Source organism: Schistocerca gregaria, chromosome 2, assembly GCF_023897955.1.
Source record: "Schistocerca gregaria isolate iqSchGreg1 chromosome 2, iqSchGreg1.2, whole genome shotgun sequence".
NCBI classification, from domain to species: domain Eukaryota; kingdom Metazoa; phylum Arthropoda; class Insecta; order Orthoptera; family Acrididae; genus Schistocerca; species Schistocerca gregaria.
This window is the reverse complement of record NC_064921.1, coordinates 824,995,379-825,014,748: the sequence shown is the minus strand read 5'-3', so window position 1 is coordinate 825,014,748 and position 19,370 is coordinate 824,995,379. Positions and strand designations below refer to the sequence as shown.

Genomic DNA, 19,370 nt, shown 5'->3' with positions numbered 1-19,370 from the left:
ACATTCCTCCCCGTCCAACAACAATATTCCTACCCTCAGACCATACAGAAGCATCCCCCTTGTCACCCAATATTATCCTGGCCTCGAATACATCAATAAATTACTCCGTCAGGGATATAACTTTCTCAAGTCAACCCCTGAAATGAGATCATCCCTTGACAAAATTCTCCCCACACCACCCAGAGTTGCCTTTCGTCGTCCCCCTAACCTCCGTAACATCCTTGTTAAACCCTACAATATTCCCAGACTACCTTCTCTACCCATCGGTTCCTACCCCTGTAACCGACCCCGCTGCAAAACCTGCCCCATGCATCACCCCCACAACCACCTACTCCAGCCCCGCTACTGGTAAAACATACACAATTCAAGGCAGGGCCATGTGTGAAACTACACATGTCATTTATCAGCTGAGATGCCTGCACTGCACAGCCTTTTACATTGGTATGACAACAACTAAACTGGCTGAGCGCATGAACGGACACAGATGAACTGTCCGCCTAGGAGATGTCCAATACCCAGTAGCGGAGCATGCCCTCCAGCATAATTCTAGGGACCTAGGAACCTGCTACACCGTATGTGCCATTTGGCTTCTCCCACCCAACACCAGTCCCTCTGAACTGCGGAGATGGGAACTTGCACTCCAGCACATCCTTTCATCCCGCCATCCCCCTGGACTGAACCTACGTTAAACAACCTCACTCCCATTTACTTTTCAGTCTTCTCCTCTTTTCCTTTCCTCTTTAGCCATTCATGCATCTTTTCATCCTACATCTTTATACTATACACCTCTTTACTTCTGTATGCATCCTCTTTGGTTTGAAGCTGGCACAGTACCTACAGTAGAATATCTTTGGCTTCCCTCTGACAACCATGCCTCCATCCTTGCTACCCTCCCTGTTTTCCTTTCCCTGTTGCCTCATAACCTGGGTTGTGAGTAACTAAATTCACTTTCCCTTCTTCCCTTTCTTTCCCCTCTCTCCTCCCTGATGAAGGAACATTTATTCTGAAAGCTAGAAACTTAAATTTTCGGTTATTTTTTGTGTTTCTATCAGCTGTACTGAGCTGAGGTAAGTACTGGCCAGCCCCTCTATCTCTTTGTTAGTAATTGTTTCTTCTTGGTGTAGCAATTTTAATGGACAGTAATGTATGTTAAGGTACTGGCTGAAAGAAACTGGATAAATATTGTCAGATCTCGATAAGATTTCAAAGTGGTGCAGATATTGGCAACTAGCTTTAAACATTCAGAAATGTAAATTTGTGCACATCACAAAACAAAAAACAAACAAAAAAACATAGTATCCTATGACTATAATACCAATGAGTCACACTCAAAATTGAGCAACTCAAATGAATACCTGGGTGTAACATTTTGTAGGGATGTGAAATGGAATGAATGATCACATAGGCTCAGTCACAGGTGAAGTAGGCGGTAGACTTCGGTTTATTGGTAGAATACTAGGGAAGTGCAATGAGTCTGCACAGGAGATTGCATACCAATTACTCATGTGACCTATCCTAGAATACTGCTCAAGTGTGTTGGACCCATATGAGATAGGACTAATGGGGGATATTCAATGTATATACAGCAGGGCAGCACACAGCACAAATGTTCACAGGTTTGTTTGTTCCATGGGTTAGTGTCACAGAGATACTGAAGAAACAGAACTGGAAGACTCTTGAAGATTCTGAGAAAGACTATTAACAAAGTTTCACGAACTAGCTTTAAATGACAATTATAGGAATATAGTAAAACCCTCTGTGTGCCACTCACTTAGGTATTGTGAGGGGAAGAGCAGAATAACTACTGCACACACAGAGGCAATCAAACCATCATTCTTCTCTTGTGCCATATGTGAATAATATGGGAAGAATTACTAACTACTGGTACAATGGGATGTACCTTCTGCCATGCACTTCACAGAGGTTTGCAGAGTATAGATGTATATTTCAGGCGAAGAGTTAATATAATGTACAAAATAAACATAGGCTACCACATGTGTTATGAGAAACACTTGACAAATGCACTAAAAAGAATATTTTAGCTCGAAACATTCATGCATCAAAAAGACCATGGAAACAAAACAGCTGAAAGGTAACAAGAAAGAAGGGCACTGTGAGCTAAACGTTAGTCAATTGCAGAATTAGGGGGTAAAATTAAACTGATGTCACAAGAGTGAAGGCAGTATTACACTGATGAAAGAAATAACATACTGTAAGGAATGAGATAAAATTTTATGACAGGTGAGGGCCTGAAAATTTGATATCTGCTTTAAAAAAGCAGTGCACTTCTAATTGAGTCACTTTAGTATTTGTCACTGACTGACTGAAACCAACAACTAAACAGTTTAACTTACAGTCAATAATCACAAACAGAACATGTTACTTCTGATAATTGATTCATCCAGAGATGTTGTGCCTGCTTTATCATAGCTTCTCTCTATTTCTAACAAATGGCACAGAGGTCCTGTCATGACACAATTGAGAGTGTGACTTGACCATAGCCTCAGTGATGTTACTGAAATGAAATTTCTTTACTTCTGTCAGAGTATATGTTGTGTATCATTGAGCTGGAACCCCAGATTACCAAACTTCCGTAACCCCACTACAACATACAAGGTGTGTGCTAAATTCAGTAACCACTACAAAGATAACAAAACATATCTCAGTAGCTTAAAGAAAATACTCTACATCTGCATACATACACTATAAGATATACTGAAATGAATGGCAGAAGGTATTTCCCATCTTCCTTTCCTATACACATATATCATGTGAGAAGTATGATCACTTAAATGCCTCTGTGCACACAGTAATTAGTCTAGTCTTGTATTCACCACAGGAGCAATATGTAGGAGGCCTGTAGCATTACACTAAATTCCTCACTTAGTACTGTTTCTTAAAAATTCACAGTTAGGCTTATATGGTGTTTATCTTCAAGTGCCTGCCAGTTCAGGTTTTTTAAATTTTCCTATGGGTCTAACAAACATAACATCATTGATGCTGTGCTCCATTCAATACAGCCCTTGAGACATGTTTGATATGGGTTCAATGTACTTTAGCGATATTCGAGAATCAATCACACAAGTGGTTTTTACGCAATCTTATTAATATTAATAAGTCATATGACAAACTACCAGCACACAATTACAGCTATTTCTACTTCAGCTAAAACTACTAACACTACCATTAGTGGGATTCCTAGTATTATGGGACAATATGATAATTTGTGGGCAGTGACAATCTGAGAATGCAGAATGAAACAGAAATGTTAGTACACATGGAGTGCATCCTGTGCATACTACATATAATCTAGAAACACAAATGATCAATTAGAGAATGAGCTGCTATAGTTAAGTGAGACTTGGCAAAAAAAGTTGTGCACAGATGCAGTTGAAAAATATTGACGAAAACAAGCCAGTTTACATTATGTAAGTAACAAACCTTTCCCTAGCTTTGATTGTTGGTATTAAATGCAGAACTTGTGCTGCAAGTAAGGAATTCCTGGCCAAACTATCCATTGAAGCCACAAATTTCTGTCCTCTTGTGGAAGATGAATTTCCAGACACAGAATTCCCATTATTTACCGTAAGAACTGCCTTCTCTTTTTTGTCATCATCCTGAACTGCTGCAGCGTCATGTGACGATGATCTCTTTTTAAAACGACGCTGTTCTGGTGCACTCCTGTTCGAAACAGGAGAGGAATGTTGTGCCGCACAAGATACAAGGTTATCTGCCGATCTCCTCTGAGAGAGTAGTTGCCTTCTCAGGTGGGCTTGTGAAACAGAATTTTTAGGTGAGCAAGATTCACAAGAAGAAATTTCGCTTGCCGATGGTGATAGGGACAACTCGTGATGCACAGATGACGTTTCTTCTCTATCTCCAGAACTTGATTCATTTTGCTTTCTATTACTCGCACTGTCGGAATTTATACTAAAGGTTTCCTCCAACGACGCCGACTTCTTGTCGCTCAAGGCTTTTTTGGTAGTATTTTCTTCAGCCGATGTCCCCAAATGAGCGACGGTTTTTATACTCGATTTATCTTCGGCAACACACTGATAATCAGACCGCTGGTTGCTGCTTGATGATCTGGAACGCTCTGTCATTGCACAACACAGTGCCACTTTTGTGCTATTATTTAAATCACTCGATGATTCAGAACACTGATAATTCTTTTGTAATTTCGCCTTCGTCTGGAAGTTTTCCAATGAGTCACCCGAGTCCCTCGGCGTAATAACTTTCACTGGACTACCTTTCCTTTCCTCAAGTTTTCCTTCTTCACACATAGATTTCTTGTGGAAAAATTCTTCCGAATTTGTTGACAAACAGCCAACTTTCGTTTTCTTCTGCATCAACACACGACACAACGATTTCTTTTTCGTTTTGTTGGTTTCGGAAGATTTTCGCACCTCTTCCTCTCCATCATCGTACTCCTCCATTCTACAATCTTTGTAATAACGAAAACATTACCACTGACAGTCTTTAGGAAATTACGATGTTTCTTAACTCTGCTCAGACATTTAAATTGTTGATGTGAAACAGACAAACAAATACGATACGCTAATTACTCCTACATATAAGAGCTAGCTACCAAGCTAGCTTACACGTAGAATCCATTACCGTTGAACATACAGTTGGTATCTCTTTTGATAGGGAAAACATACCTTCTTCCACAATACGAAAATCATGGCTAAAGCACTGTTAAAATCAATTTTCAAGGTGAAACCAAAACATTAGCAGACGACAACTAACTTATAGCATTATAAATACGAATCAGAGATATGAGTAACGCGATTACACGTTCTTACATCAACTTTGGTGTTACTGACGATAGTATCGAAAGATGCACCGAATAAAGGGCTTGAACAACCATGGGTAGGCCACTCTACACAAGCCAGAACCTTCAGTAAGACAAAATTAGGAGCTGTCAAATAAATATCCGAACTTGCAGAATGGCGTCTCATTGCACGTAAAAAATAAATCTGTTTTATTCTCTAAAACACGCAGTTGTAATTTTAAACCATTTTCAGCAGAAGAACAAATCACCGATTTCTTCCCATTTACTAAGCAAGAATTAGAAATTTAACCAGGTTTCGAAATTTGTTGTAAACGAAGAATGGACCATTCTGAACAAGTCAGGCACAACGCAGAACGAGTCACGGGCACATAACCGCAATGCTATGCACTTGCATATGAAAGAAATAATAATAGTATTCCCATTTAAATAACAAAATAACAATTTTTACAAGTGATGCAAATTATGATACACGAAAATAAAACGATGAACGGCAGTATGTACGGTATGCACATACAAGTCACATTAAAAACAAATTTCCAACCCAAGCAAATCTCAACGATGACGAAAACTTGCTACCATGCATCGAATGTAACATGATTTAGATTACATTCAGTTTTCGTTCGATAGAAAAAATGAGTAGATTCCCATGGGTATGGAACAAGGCAGGAAGTATAACATATAAAACATAAAACATTAGAGTATAAGACTCACTACCCTCGTCATTTGTCAGGAGATTGTCTAAATATGTGAATACATTACAGTAAACTGGAAATGTTAATATGTACAGAATAAATGAACTGTCAGAAAGAAACATGATTATGCACGTTTAATAAATTTATCATACCCAAAATACTTAAATTTGACTGTTGTGACCAAATTCTGTCAAAACTGAAATCTAGCAGACCTTTTTACTCAAGCCTGTCTAACATTCCCAGTCAATATATTTATCCCAAGACAAGAAGGACTAGCATATAAAGTCTTTCAAACATTTGTTTAAACGGTTATTAATCTGAAACCAAGTTTTTAATTGTTGCTGGAAATTTATTGAAAAATGGGTGTTTCTGAATATTGGACACTTTTTTGGCCTAATGTAAGTGATTTTAGGTCTTTATGTAGATTGTTCTTACTTTTGTATTGATACTATGTATTGAGCTATTGGTTGGAAATAGAGACATACCACTTGCAACACATTCCACTAAGGATTAAATATACTGAGCAGTGGTTAGAATACAAAGTTCCTTGAACATGTTTCTACATGATGTTCTTGAATATACGCCACAAACGCGTCTTACTACACGCTTTTGACCGATAAAAACGTTTGATCAGTTTGACAAGGAGAACCATTTATGTATGCAAGTGGAGTGTAACGCGATGGACGGGTAAAATACTCGTGTGAAGTGGTACAAAAATAGTAAGGCCTGATAATAGTGAAAATAACGACTGAGCCATCATAAGAGTAAACACTACAGTCTAGCGAAGTGAATACAGTAAGTGTGATGCATGTGCAACAGAGAAATCAGAGGAAATCCGTATAACCACTAATTGATGTGTGAAGACCATTGAACAATAATGCACAATGGAAGATAATGCCGAGTCCTGCAGTGCGGTCCTTATCTTCAATTTCACTGGCCGAAACTTCCGTACAGGTGCGAGATGAGGTATTGGTGTCTTCAGGTTGAGTGTTGGAGCTGAATCCGTCGCATCCATTTTCCAGCCTGGAGGGCATACACAACAATGACTTTGTAAGCCTGGAGTGACATTACAATGGATACGCGGTCAGTGCTACTGCTCACGCGGCACTTGGGTCACTGCGAACAATGAGATAGCGTGTGCCAAAAGCATACCTTCTCAGAATTGCCAATGAACCGAAAGCAAGTGAGAAAAACAATTTTTAAAATGTGGTGAAAGGACTGTTTCATAAATTTAAAATTTTTCCCCTGTTCACGCCATACAGCTTAACAAATGTAAAGATAAATAAAAAATTAAGACGATATCAAAACATGGACGTCCAATTATGTAATATTAATCTATGTGAATGTATTTAGGTGTATGAATTTGCAATGGACAAAGAAATGAAGCTTTGTAGGTATAGTTGTAGCAGCATTAGGATATTAAAACTCCATTGACGTGCACTAAGTGACTGAACTATGATCTCCAATGTAAATAACGCTACTGTATACTGTCTCCCTAAATGTTGTTGTTGTTGTTGTCTTCAGTCCTGAGACTGGTTTGATGCAGCTCTCCATGCTACTCTATCCTGTGCAAGCTGCTTCATCTCCCAGTACCTACTGCAACCTACATCCTTCTGAATCTGCTTAGTGTACTCATCTCTCGGTCTCCCTCTACGATTTTTACCCTCCACCCTGCCCTCCAATGCTAAATTTGTGATCCCTTGATGCCTCAAAACATGTCCTACCAACCGATCCCTTCTTCTAGTCAAGTTGTTCCACAAACTTCTCTTCTCCCCAATCCTATTCAATACCTCCTCATTAGTTACGTGATCTATCCACCTTATCTTCAGTATTCTTCTGTAGCACCACATTTCGAAAGCTTCTATTCTCTTCTTGTCCAAACTAGTTATCGTCCATGTTTCACTTCCATACATGGCTACACTCCAAACAAATACTTTCAGAAACGACTTCCTGATATATAAATCTATATTCGATGTTAACAAATTTCTCTTCTTGAGAAACGCTTTCCTTGCCATTGCCAGTCTACATTTTATATCCTCTCTACTTCGACCATCATCAGTTATTTTACTTCCTAAATACCAAAACTCCTTTACTACTTTAAGTGTCTCATTTCCTAATCTAATTTCCTCAGCATCACCCGATTTAATTTGATTACATTCCATTATCCTCGTTTTGCTTTTGTTAATGTTCATCTTATATCCTCCTTTCAAGACACTGTCCATTCCGTTCAACTGCTCTTCCAAGTCCTTTGCCGTCTCTGACAGAATTACAATGTCATCGGCGAACCTCAAAGTTTTTACTTCGTCTCCATGAATTTTAATACCTACTCCAAATTTTTCTTTTGTTTCCTTTACTGCTTGCTCAATATACAGATTGAATAACATCGGGGAGAGGCTACAACCCTGTCTCACTCCTTTCCTAACCACTGCTTCCCTTTCATGCCCCACGACTCTTATTACTGCCATCTGGTTTCTGTACAAATTATAAATAGCCTTTCGCTCCCTGTATTTTACCCCTGCCATCTTTAGAATTTGAAAAAGAGTATTCCAGTCAACATTGTCAAAAGCTTTCTCTAAGTCTACAAATGCTAGAAACGTAGGTTTGCCTTTTCTTAATCTTTCTTCTAAGATAAGTCGTAAGGTCAGTATTGCCTCACGTGTTCCAACATTTCGACGGAATCCAAACTGATCCTCCCCGAGGTCTGCATCTACCAGTTTTTCCATTCGTCTGTAAAGAATTCTCGTTAGTATTTTGCAGCCGTGGCTTATTAAACTGATAGTTCGGTAATTTTCACATCTGTCAGCACCTGCTTTCTTTGGGATTGGAATTATTATATTCTTCTTGAAGTCTGAGGGTATTTCGCCTGTCTCATACATCTTGCTCACCAGCTGGTAGAGTTTTGTCAGGACTGGCTCTCCCAAGGCTGTCAGTAGTTCTAATGGAATGTTGTCTACTCCGGGGGCCTTGTTTCGACTCAGGTCTTTCAGTGCTCTGTCAAACTCTTCACGCAGTATCGTATCTCCCATTTCGTCTTCATCTACATCCTCTTCTATTTCCATAATATTGTCCTCAAGTACATCGCCCTTGTATAAACCTTCTATATACTCCATCCACCTTTCTGCCTTCCCTTCTTTGCTTAGAACTGGGCTGCCATCTGAGCTCTTGATATTCATACACGTGGTTCTCTTCTCTCCAAAGGTCTCTTTAATTTTCCTGTAGGCAGTATCTATCTTACCCCTAGTGAGATAAGCTTCTACATCCTTACATTTGTCCTCTAGCCATCCCTGTTTAGCCATTTTGCACTTCCTGTCAATCTCATTTTTGAGACGTTTGTATTCCTGTTTGCCTGCTTCATTTACTGCATTTTTATATTTTCTCCTTTCATCAATTAAATTCAATATTTCTTCTGTTACCGAAGGATTTCTAGCAGCCCTCGTCTTTGTACCTACTTTATCCTCTGCTGCCTTCACTACTACATCCCTCAGAGCTACCCATTCTTCTTCTACTGTATTTCTTTCCCCTATTCGTGTCAATTGTTCCCTTATGCTCTCTCTGAAACTCTGTACAACCTCTGGTTCTTTCAGTTTATCCAGGTCCCATCTCCTTAATTTCCCACATTTTTGCAGTTTCTTCAGTTTTAATCTACAGGTCATAACCAACAGATTGTGGTCAGAGTCCACATCTGCCCCTGGAAATGTCTTACAACTTAAAACTTGGTTCCTAAATCTCTGTCTTACCATTATATAATTTATCTGATACCTTTTAGTATCTCCAGGGTTCTTCCACGTATACAACCTTCTTTCATGATTCTTAAACCAAGTGTTAGCTATGATTAAGTTGTGCTCTGTGCAAAATTCTACTACGCGGCTTCCTCTTTCATTTCTTAGCCCCAATCCATATTCACCTACTATGTTTCCTTCTCTCCCTTTTCCTACACTCGAATTCCAGTCACCCATTACTATTAAATTTTCGTCTCCCTTCACTATCTGAATAATTTCTTTTATTTCATCGTACATTTCTTCAATTTCTTCATCATCTGCAGAGCTAGTTGGCATATAAACTTGTACTACTGTAGTAGGTGTGGGCTTCGTATCTATCTTTGCCACAATAATGCGTTCACTATGCTGTTTGTAGTAGCTTACCCGCATTCCTATTTTCCTATTCATTATTAAACCTACTCCTGCATTACCCCTATTTGATTTTATGTTTATAACCCTGTAGTCACCTGACCAGAAGTCTTGTTCCTCCTGCCACCGAACTTCACTAATTCCCACTATATCTAACTTTAACCTATCCATTTTCCTTTTTAAATTTTCTAACCTACCTGCCCAATTAAGGGATCTGACATTCCACGCTCTGATCCGTAGAACGCCAGTTTTCTTTCTCCTGATAACGACATCCTCCTGAGTAGTCCCCGCCCGGAGATTAAAGAGCCAAATTTCAAACAATATATTAGGATGCACATTTGTGATGTACCTTTTGCATTTCTTGCTTTTATGTTTTCAGTTTCTTTAAAGGAAAAGAGAAAAGGTGAAACGGTAGCCCAGCGTAGAGCCTGCGCCTACCGTCATGTATTTTCGGTTTTCAAATGTTAAAAAACATAAGACGTTTTTCCTGTTCCTCAGTAAGAGGAAGGATTCGCTCACCGCTAATGAACGAAGGTAGACGCACGTTATTTTAGAGTGTAATCGGCGGCAGCAATTTTGGTTATGAGAATAAGTGAAAAGCTTGTATTTTTGATGTGTGTAAAAGAAATAATACACTCGTATTTCGTTAGTGAAAAATTGAGTTATTATTCCAAATAGTACTAATAAGAAGAATTGAAGAAGCCCACCTGTGTACTGCAGAGTTATCATGAAGATCCGATTACCATATCATGGATATGGTAAAGATTTTGTAAGTGGATATGGGGATTGGACGTAGTATCATTAATTGTTAAGCATAAATCTGCAACAACAGAAAGACCATTAACTAATATGAAGTCATTGAAAGGTATAATGCAGCTTACTGTAGTTGTCCAAGTGCCAAAAAATTAATCTTATTATTTCCGCATATCTAAACATTTTTTATTGTGTATTTTTTATTCTATTATACCCACTCAGACCCTTTATCACAGCTATTCTCAACACTGTGAATAATGACTCTATGCTGTCTGTTGCTAAAATAACAGGTGAACCAACTGTGAGCTACCCCCGCATTCCATAATGTTCCAACTTCTGGAGCGATTTTTTGTGTGATCAACACAATCAAACAACTTAGTTAAATAAAAAACATGCCTAGTGGTCGAAACCTTTTGTTTAAACCATCCAGTACCTCACAGAGAAAAGGGAATATAGCATTTTCAGTTGTTAAATATCTTCTAAAGCCGAACTGTACATTTGATACAAATTATTTGATATAAAATGATCAATTATCCTTACATACCCACCCTTTTCAATAACTTTAGCAAACACTGATGGCATAGAAAGAGACCTAAAATTGTCTACATAATCTCTTTCACCCTTTTTATAAACCTGCTTTACAACTGAGTACTTCAATCGTTCAGGAAACTGACCATTCCTAAAGGAAAAATTACAAATATGACAGGGCTAACATATGCACTATAATATATTCTGCTTGACACTCCATCATATCCATGGGAGTCCTTAGTCTTCAGTGATTTAATTATTGACTCAATCTTCCCCTTGTCTGTATCACAGAGGAGTAATTCAAATGTCAAACTCGGAAAGGCATTTTTCGAAGAGAGTTATATGATTCCCTGTAGAAACCAAATTTTTATTTAATTCACCAGCAATGCTCAGAAAATAATTGTTAAATACTGTACACATATCTAATTGATCAGCAACAGAAATACACTCCTGGAAATGGAAAACAGAACACATTGACACCGGTGTGTCAGACCCACCATACTTGCTCCGGACACTGCGGGAGGGCTGTACAAGCAATGATCGCACGCACGGCACAGCGGACACACCAGGAACCGCGGTGTTGGCCGTCGAATGGCGCTAGCTGCGCAGCATTTGTGCACCGCCGCCGTCAGTGTCATCCAGTTTGCCATGGCATCCGGAGCTCCATCGCAGCCTTTAACACTGGTAGCATGCCGCGACAGCGTGGACGTGAACCGTATGTGCAGTTGACGGACTTTGAGCGAGGGCGTATAGTGGGCATGCGGGAGGCCAGGTGGACGTACCGCCGAATTGCTCAACACGTGGGGCTTGAGGTCTCCACAGTACATCGATGTTGTCGCCAGTGGTCGGCGGAAGGTGCACGTGCCCGTCGACCTGGGTCCCGACCGCAAGGACGCACGGATGCACGCCAAGACCGTAGGATCCTACGCAGTGCCGTAGGGGACCGCACCGCCACTTCCCACCAAATTAGGGACACTGTTGCTCCTGGGGTATCGGCGAGGACCATTCGCAACCGTCTCCATGAAGCTGGGCTACGGTCCCGCACACCGTTAGGCAGTCTTCCGCTCACGCCCCAACATCGTGCAGCCCGCCTCCAGTGGTGTCGCGCGACAGGCGTGAATGGAGGGACGAATGGAGACGTGTCGCCTTCAGCGATGAGAGTCGCTTCTGCCTTGGTGCCAATGATGGTCGTATGCGTGTTTGGCGCCGTGTAGGTGAGCGCCACAATCAGGACTGCATTCGACCGAGGCACACAGGGCCAACACCCGGCATCATGGTGTGGGTAGCGATCTCCTACACTGGCCATACACCTCTGGTGATCGTCGAGGTGCCACTGAATAGTGCACGGTACATCCAAACCGTCATCGAACCAATCGTTCTACCATTCCTAGACCGGCAAGGGAACTTGCTGTTCCAACAGGACAATGCACGTCCGCATGTATCCCGTGCCACCCAACGTGCTCTAGAAGGTGTAAGTCAACTACCCTGGCCAGCAAGATCTCCGGACCTGTCCCCCATTGAGCATGTTTGGGACTGGATGAAGCGTCGTCTCACGCGATCTGCACGTCCAGCACGAACGCTGGTCCAACTGAGGCGCCAGGTGGAAATGGCATGGCAAGCCGTTCCACAGGACTACATCCAGCATCTCTACGATCGTCTCCATGGGAGAATAGCAGCCTGCATTGCTGCGAAAGGTGGATATACACTGTACTAGTGCCGACATTGTGCATGCTCTGTTGCCTGTGTGTATGTGCCTGTGGTTCTGTCAGTGTGATCATGTGATGTATCTGACCCCAGGAATGTGTCAATAAAGTTTCCCCTTCCTGGGACAATGAATTTAAGGTGTTCTTATTTCAATTTCCAGGAGCGTATTTTTACTACAAACTGACTTTATATTGTCGACATAGAGCTGCTGACCAGTCACTTCCTTCACAACTGACCATATAGTTTTGATTTTATCCTGTGAATTAGCTATTCTATTTGCATACCACATACTCTGTTCCTTCCTAATAACATTCAGAATCACCTTACAAAACTGTCTGAAGTGGGCTACTGTAGTGTGATTGTGATTACTTCTAACTTTTTTTGTAATTTCCACTTTGTTCTAAACTATATCCTTATCCCAATAGTCAGCCACCAGGTTGCCTTTTACTGCAAGTAGTCTGTTTAGAAAGTCCTAATTGAAAGCAACTGTCAAAGAGCATGAGAAACGTGTTAAGGGAAGCATTATTTTTGTCATCTATATTCTTCACACTATAAACATCCTGCCACTCTTGTTCCTTGATGAGGTTTAAAAATCTCTCTATTGTCGTTGGATTAACATTCCTGCATAGTTTGTAATCATATGTGACATTTGTTTGGGTAGGAAGGCCTTTTAGGGTTAAAATTGGTGCCTCGTGGTCTGAAAGGCCATTCATTCTTTTAGTAACAGAATGCCTATCTGGCAATGAACAGTGGATGAAAACACTGGTATATGGTTGTGCTTCTGTTCCCCTGCATCCTTGTTGGAAAAAGACAGTCTTTATACGATCATATGCATTTATGAGATCTGCCAACATCCTTTCCATAGCACAATAATACACAAAATTAATATTGAAGTCACCACATGTAACTAATTTCTGGTACTTCCTACAAAGTGAATCAAGAACTCTCTCCTGCTTGAGAAGTAATGCTCTGAAGTCAGAGTTAGGGGATATATAACGAACAAAAATTGGAAGTTTACATTCACTAAATTCAATTGCTCTTGCACAACATTCAAATATCTGTTCAGTGCAGTGCTGTGATACGTCTATGAACTCAAATGGAATACTGTTTTTTACATAAATGGTCACTCCCGCACTCTACAAGCAAGTCTTCGAGAAACAGCCATCTAATCTGTATCCTGGTAAAGGAAGCCTCTGAACTGTCAAATTATTTAAGTGTTGCTCAGACATACCAATAATTTCAGAGTCAACATTTACAATCAGTTCACTAACTTTATCTCTAATACCTCTTATATTTTGATGAAATATGCTAATTCCTTCTCTACTTGGAAACATAATATCCTCTGAAGGAAATTCCTTAGTTACAGGGACTTCCTTTAAGCAGGTATACCTATCAGCTGACTTCAATCTAAAAACGTTGCGCTCTAAGACCAACTACCACAGGAATTTTTCCATGAGTGATCCCACCCTCACGAACTACACTGTCACCTATAAGCATTGCCAATCTCCCCTTCCCATACCTATTGAGTTGCAGGCCATGCCTATTTAAACCCGATTTACTGATAGACTCAACTGGCACCACTGCAATGTTACCCATCCCCTGTAACATTAGCACCTTCTCCAGCCCCATGTTACTGCACCTAACAGCCGCATTAAGATGAGGAGGATCATGATGCTGAAACAGTTGCATGAAATGCGTATTAGTGACAGCAGGTTCAATAGCGATCTTTACCTGGTCACCACCTACATCATATTCCCAGTCCATATCAAGACTATTCCCTGCTCCGCCCACTATCACTACCTGAACAATATGTTGCTAGGCAGCCCAGATATGCTCAATAATGTTCATGTCTGAGGAATTTGGTTGCCAGCGGAAGAGTTTAAACTCAGAAGAGTATTCCTAGAGCCACTGTGTACTGCTTCTGGACCTGTGAGGTGTCGCATTTTCCAACTGCAATTGCTCAAGTCCGTCAGATTACACAATGGACATGAATGTATGCAGGTGATCAGACAGGATGCTTACATGTATGCCAGCTGTCAGAGTCATATCAGTGGTTCCATATCATTCCAACTGCACTCGCCCCACACCATTAAAGAACCTCCACTAGCTTGAACAGTCCCCTGCTGACATGCAGGTTCCATGGATCCATGAGGTTATCTCCATACCCTAACACTTCCATCTACTCGATACAATTTGAAACCATATTCGTCGGACCAGGAAACATGTTTCCAGTCATAAACAATCCAATGTAAATGTGTACAGGCCCACGTGAGGCGTAAAGCTTTGTGTCATCAAGGATACAGGAGTGGGCCTTCAGCTCCGAAAGTCAATATTTATGGTGTTTCGTTGAATGGTTCACATGCTGACACTTGTTGATGGCCCAGCAATGAAGTTTGCAGCAATTTGCAAAGTGTTACACTTCTGTCACATTGAACGATTCTCTTCAGTCGTCATTGGTCCCATTCTTGCGCGATCTTTTTCCAGCCGCAGCGATATTGGAGATTTGATGTTTTACTGGATTTCCTAATATTCATGGTACACATTCGTGAAATGTTCATATGGGAAAATCCCCCTTCATCGCCACCTTGGAGATGCTGTGTCCCATTGCTCATGGGCTGACTATAACTCAACGTTCAAACACACTTAAATCTTGATAACTTGCCATTACAGCAGCAGTAATCCATCTAACAACGACACCAGACAGTTGTCTTATATAGATGCTGCCGACCAAAGTACCATATTCTGCTTGTTTACATATCTCTGTATTTGAATAAGCATGCCTATATCAGTTTCTTTGGTGCTTCACTGTATTTGCAAACAGAACAATATTATAAGGAAACCTCTGGTTATTTAAGCTCTTTCCCAGAATTAGGATTTCCTTTGTTTTCCAATCCAATTCAGATATTGCTGTTTCTAGGACTGCTGAAAATAGTGTTTGAGATGTAGAGTCACCTTGTTTTACAACCTTTTCGATGGTTAATTCATTGGTTTGGCAAACGTTTTGGATATTTTGTATATTTTATATAGACTTTGATATAGCCCTGTTGTATTCCTTCTTCTGTTAGAACCTTAACACAGCTGCATAACTGATAAAATCGGAACTCTTTTCAAAATCTCCAAAGACAAGGCAAAGAGGTATATGGTACTCATTTGTTCTACTAACTGTTTTGTGGAGAGTGTGAATATGATCAATTGTATCTAATCTTGTGTAGAACCCAGCCAGCAAGTATTCAAGAGTAGATGGCCGGTAGAGGTGGGCCAAACGGTTATTCTGGAATAACGTTTATCACAGTTCCAGTTATTCTTTGATAACCGTTATCGTCAACGGTTATTAATAACTGCCAAGTTATTTTTCGCTAGCGAATACCGAATACTCAGCTACAGTTAAATAACGACATAGTTGGAATCCATCAGTTTAGTTATCAGTATAACTGCGAGTAGTGTGAAATGGCAGGAATGTCATATGAATCGTGTCATAACCTTAGCTTATTAACTCCGGGTACATTTTAGTTGATGTTAGAACGATTATTAGTGTTCCATATTATACGTTTGTAGGTTATCGGTCGCTATTAGAAATATTATCTTCGCAGCTGCAACAGAAAGTATGCGGAACTTCGCCACAGCACTGTTTTAAGTCAAATGTTAACAAAGTGCATTTTTAAGTATGAAGTAATATGTAAACTGAGTACTGTAGTTTAAATTCGAAGCTTAATTTCTTGTGCCGCTCACATAGTAGAATAAAGTGTACAGCCTTGTAATACAACAAAAAATATACGTAATGTGACAGATTCATTTACTCCTGTGCTGTAAAAGCTAGTCCTATTGGGGAAAGTGTGAGTACGCTAATCCAAGTTTTATGTCAGATTTGGAAACTGCTCGATTTCTCCAGCTACAGCATGTTTATAACATATGAAGACATGAAGATCGAAAAGGTTGACAGTGTTACATGTCTGGGACTACAATTCGATAATAAATTCAGTTGGGAAGGGCATACCACATTATTTCATAAGGGAGCATATTCTGTGGTAACTTATCAAACGTAGCAAACGTTTTTCGCATGTAACAGCGTGTAATAAAAATCGTTTGTGGTATAAATTCAAGAACATCATGTAGGAACCTGTAAAAGGAACTTTGTATTCTAACCACTGCTACCTAGTATATTTATTCCTTAATGAAATTTGTTATAAGTATTTCCAACCAATAGCTCAATACGTAATATCAGTACTAGAAATGGGAACAGCAATCTACATAAAGACCTAAAATCACAACCTTGGTCCAAAAGGTGTCCAATATTCAGGAACATGCATTTTCAATAAACTACCAGCAAGTCACCAACCATTGGTTTCAGATAAAGCACGGTTTACAGTGTTTTTGAAAGACTATTTGATACAGAAGTGTCTGATTCCATCAGTCATCAATTTGCCGGAAATGGCTGTTTTAAGTTTGTCTATGACGTCATTACATACACATGGCAACAAACACAAAGATACATATAAATAATACAATAACATCTACCACCAAAAATACAATCAAACCAAAGGGGCAAGTGCGGGAAGTTGGGGGTTTTAGGGTGAGGACAAGCTAGTAAAAAAAAACACACGATGATCCCAAAACACAAAATGAAGAGCAAAAAGAAAAAAAATACAGCATTCTGCTGCACCAACAAAAATCTGCAGGAATCGGACACTTCCCTTGAACAATATAGGTCAACCATAGGTGACCATACCAAAACACCAACACCCACAACTGAAAGTACGAAAATTGGAGTCAGACGTTTCCCTTGACTTACACAGGTCAACCTCAGATGACGATACTAAAACATCAACACATACAACTATGAAAATGGTAATCGGTCATTTCCGGTGACCTATATAGGTCCACCACGACTGCAAAAAATAAAACCACAATCCCAAAAGACCTCAAATCAATCATCCCTACATAAATTAAGTCATATTCAATACTCCATAAATACACAACACATCACAGTTAGAAACAAAAATACCACCAGCAAATTCCGGCACTGCAAACTAGATAGGCCAGCCCCCCCCCTCCAACCCACCCACACACACAAAAACCAACTCATAAACACCGTGCCATAATGACATTCACACACCACAACACCTTTACGTCGAAGCAGACGTGTGGAATCAGACGCTTCCATTGACCCCTCCTTCTACTCTGTAGATGAATATCGTAACAGAGAGTGATAGACCATCTTAGGTAAAAATTCTGCTATATTTCAGTTTTGACAGCACTTGGTTGCAAATAGTCAAGATCGGATATTCTGTGTATGATAAATTTATTAAAAGTGTGTAAATGTGTTTTATTCTGACAGTGTATCAATTCTGTAAATATTAGCAGTTACAGTGATATATTCACATATTTTGACAATCTCCTGAAAAATCATGAGGATAATAATTATTATAACCAACTGTATTATGTTATACTTTCTGAAATGCTATTTGTCATTCGCGATGGCCAGCGGCTATTTCCGAAGAAGTACGTAAATATTTGTTCGCTCCAGTAACTATCGTCTCTGTAATATCACCGGGGTCGAAGAATGGAGTCACTGTACCAGGAACACAGACACACAGTTATTCCTTTGCCAACTTCCAGGTTACCTGTAATGGTAGCCCGATAACTGCCAGAGAGCGAGAACTGTGAGCCAATAACGATAACTGACAGAGGAAAATACCGATCTCTGACAGTGATTTCCATAGTCGCTCGAATTCCTTATGGTACCTCTCTTTATACAACCCGTCCAACCTAAATTAGCAGATGAGGCGGTGGCTTAAGGGAACGACCGTACTTGTTAATGGCTGTACTACAGCTCCTATCAGCTACCACTTGGACATTAACTTTATTTAATTGTTTATTCTAAAAGTAACGAAGGTGCACGATATAGTACACAGTTCTTATCAACAGATGGCGCGCAGTCTCACAGTTATTCCCATGGCCTATAGAACGCCTTGCAAATGGTCTACCCTCTCCTTAGTTCCTAGCCAGATCTCCGATGAGTTGACGGGAAAGCGTAGTACGATCTTCGGTCAAAAGATGGCGTGGGCACTGTTGACATTAGACAGTTATTGAAATAACTGCCTGTATCAGAGGAATGGTTATCGCAGTAACCGTTACTTTTCAGTAACCGGTTATTTCTATCAGTTACGTTATTTTTTGCCACCTCTAATGGCCGGCAAGTATGCAAGATGGCCACCAAATGAGATCACAGGTATTTTCTTCGTCCCCTAAAACAACTTATTTAAGAGGAAATAGCGTCAAATTTAAATTTTCTTTCTTTCGTGTACTTGCTGTAGTGTCCGTTCTTGTCGCACAACTGAGTATTAGCATCCCAGCAGAGCTTGTTCTTGAACAAAATTCGTGTTATCTAACGTCTCGATAATCGCGACACAACCCGAACCTTTGCGTGACATAAACACAAAAAATTCTGTTCAAGTTTTCGTGCTAGTGCAAAATTCATTATAAAAAGACAGCTACTAGTTTCATCAGTGTCTATTGTCACAATAAAAGTGTAATTAAACGTTTCTAAATCGTATTTAACTAAAACATTTCGTATTGTTTGCTAGTTAGATAGATGCAATCTAGGCCTACATTTTCCAAGTTATAAACGTTTAAAAACCTGACCAAACACGCTTGATACGTAAATTCCCTAAAAGCAAAGTAATTAATAATTCATTCTTCTCTCATTGTATCTCTAGACCAGTACAAAAACAACGACTGCACATAAGACCTTTGTGTCGTTTTTTGTCTACA

The 19,370-nt window shown here is 40.0% G+C and overlaps 1 protein-coding gene across 1 annotated transcript in view; it reads right to left on the bottom strand.

Moving 5' to 3' along the window:
- LOC126335169 (inositol polyphosphate 5-phosphatase E) overlaps window positions 1-4,784 on the bottom strand; it is a 90,040-nt gene extending 85,256 nt beyond the window's left edge. Inside the window, exon 1 of the mRNA XM_049998151.1 lies at window positions 3,442-4,784. Coding sequence (XP_049854108.1) covers window positions 3,442-4,436 — 995 coding nt within the window. The 5' untranslated portion in view covers window positions 4,437-4,784. The remainder of the gene's footprint in view (window positions 1-3,441) is intronic.
- Between the last annotated feature and the right edge of the window lie 14,586 nt (window positions 4,785-19,370).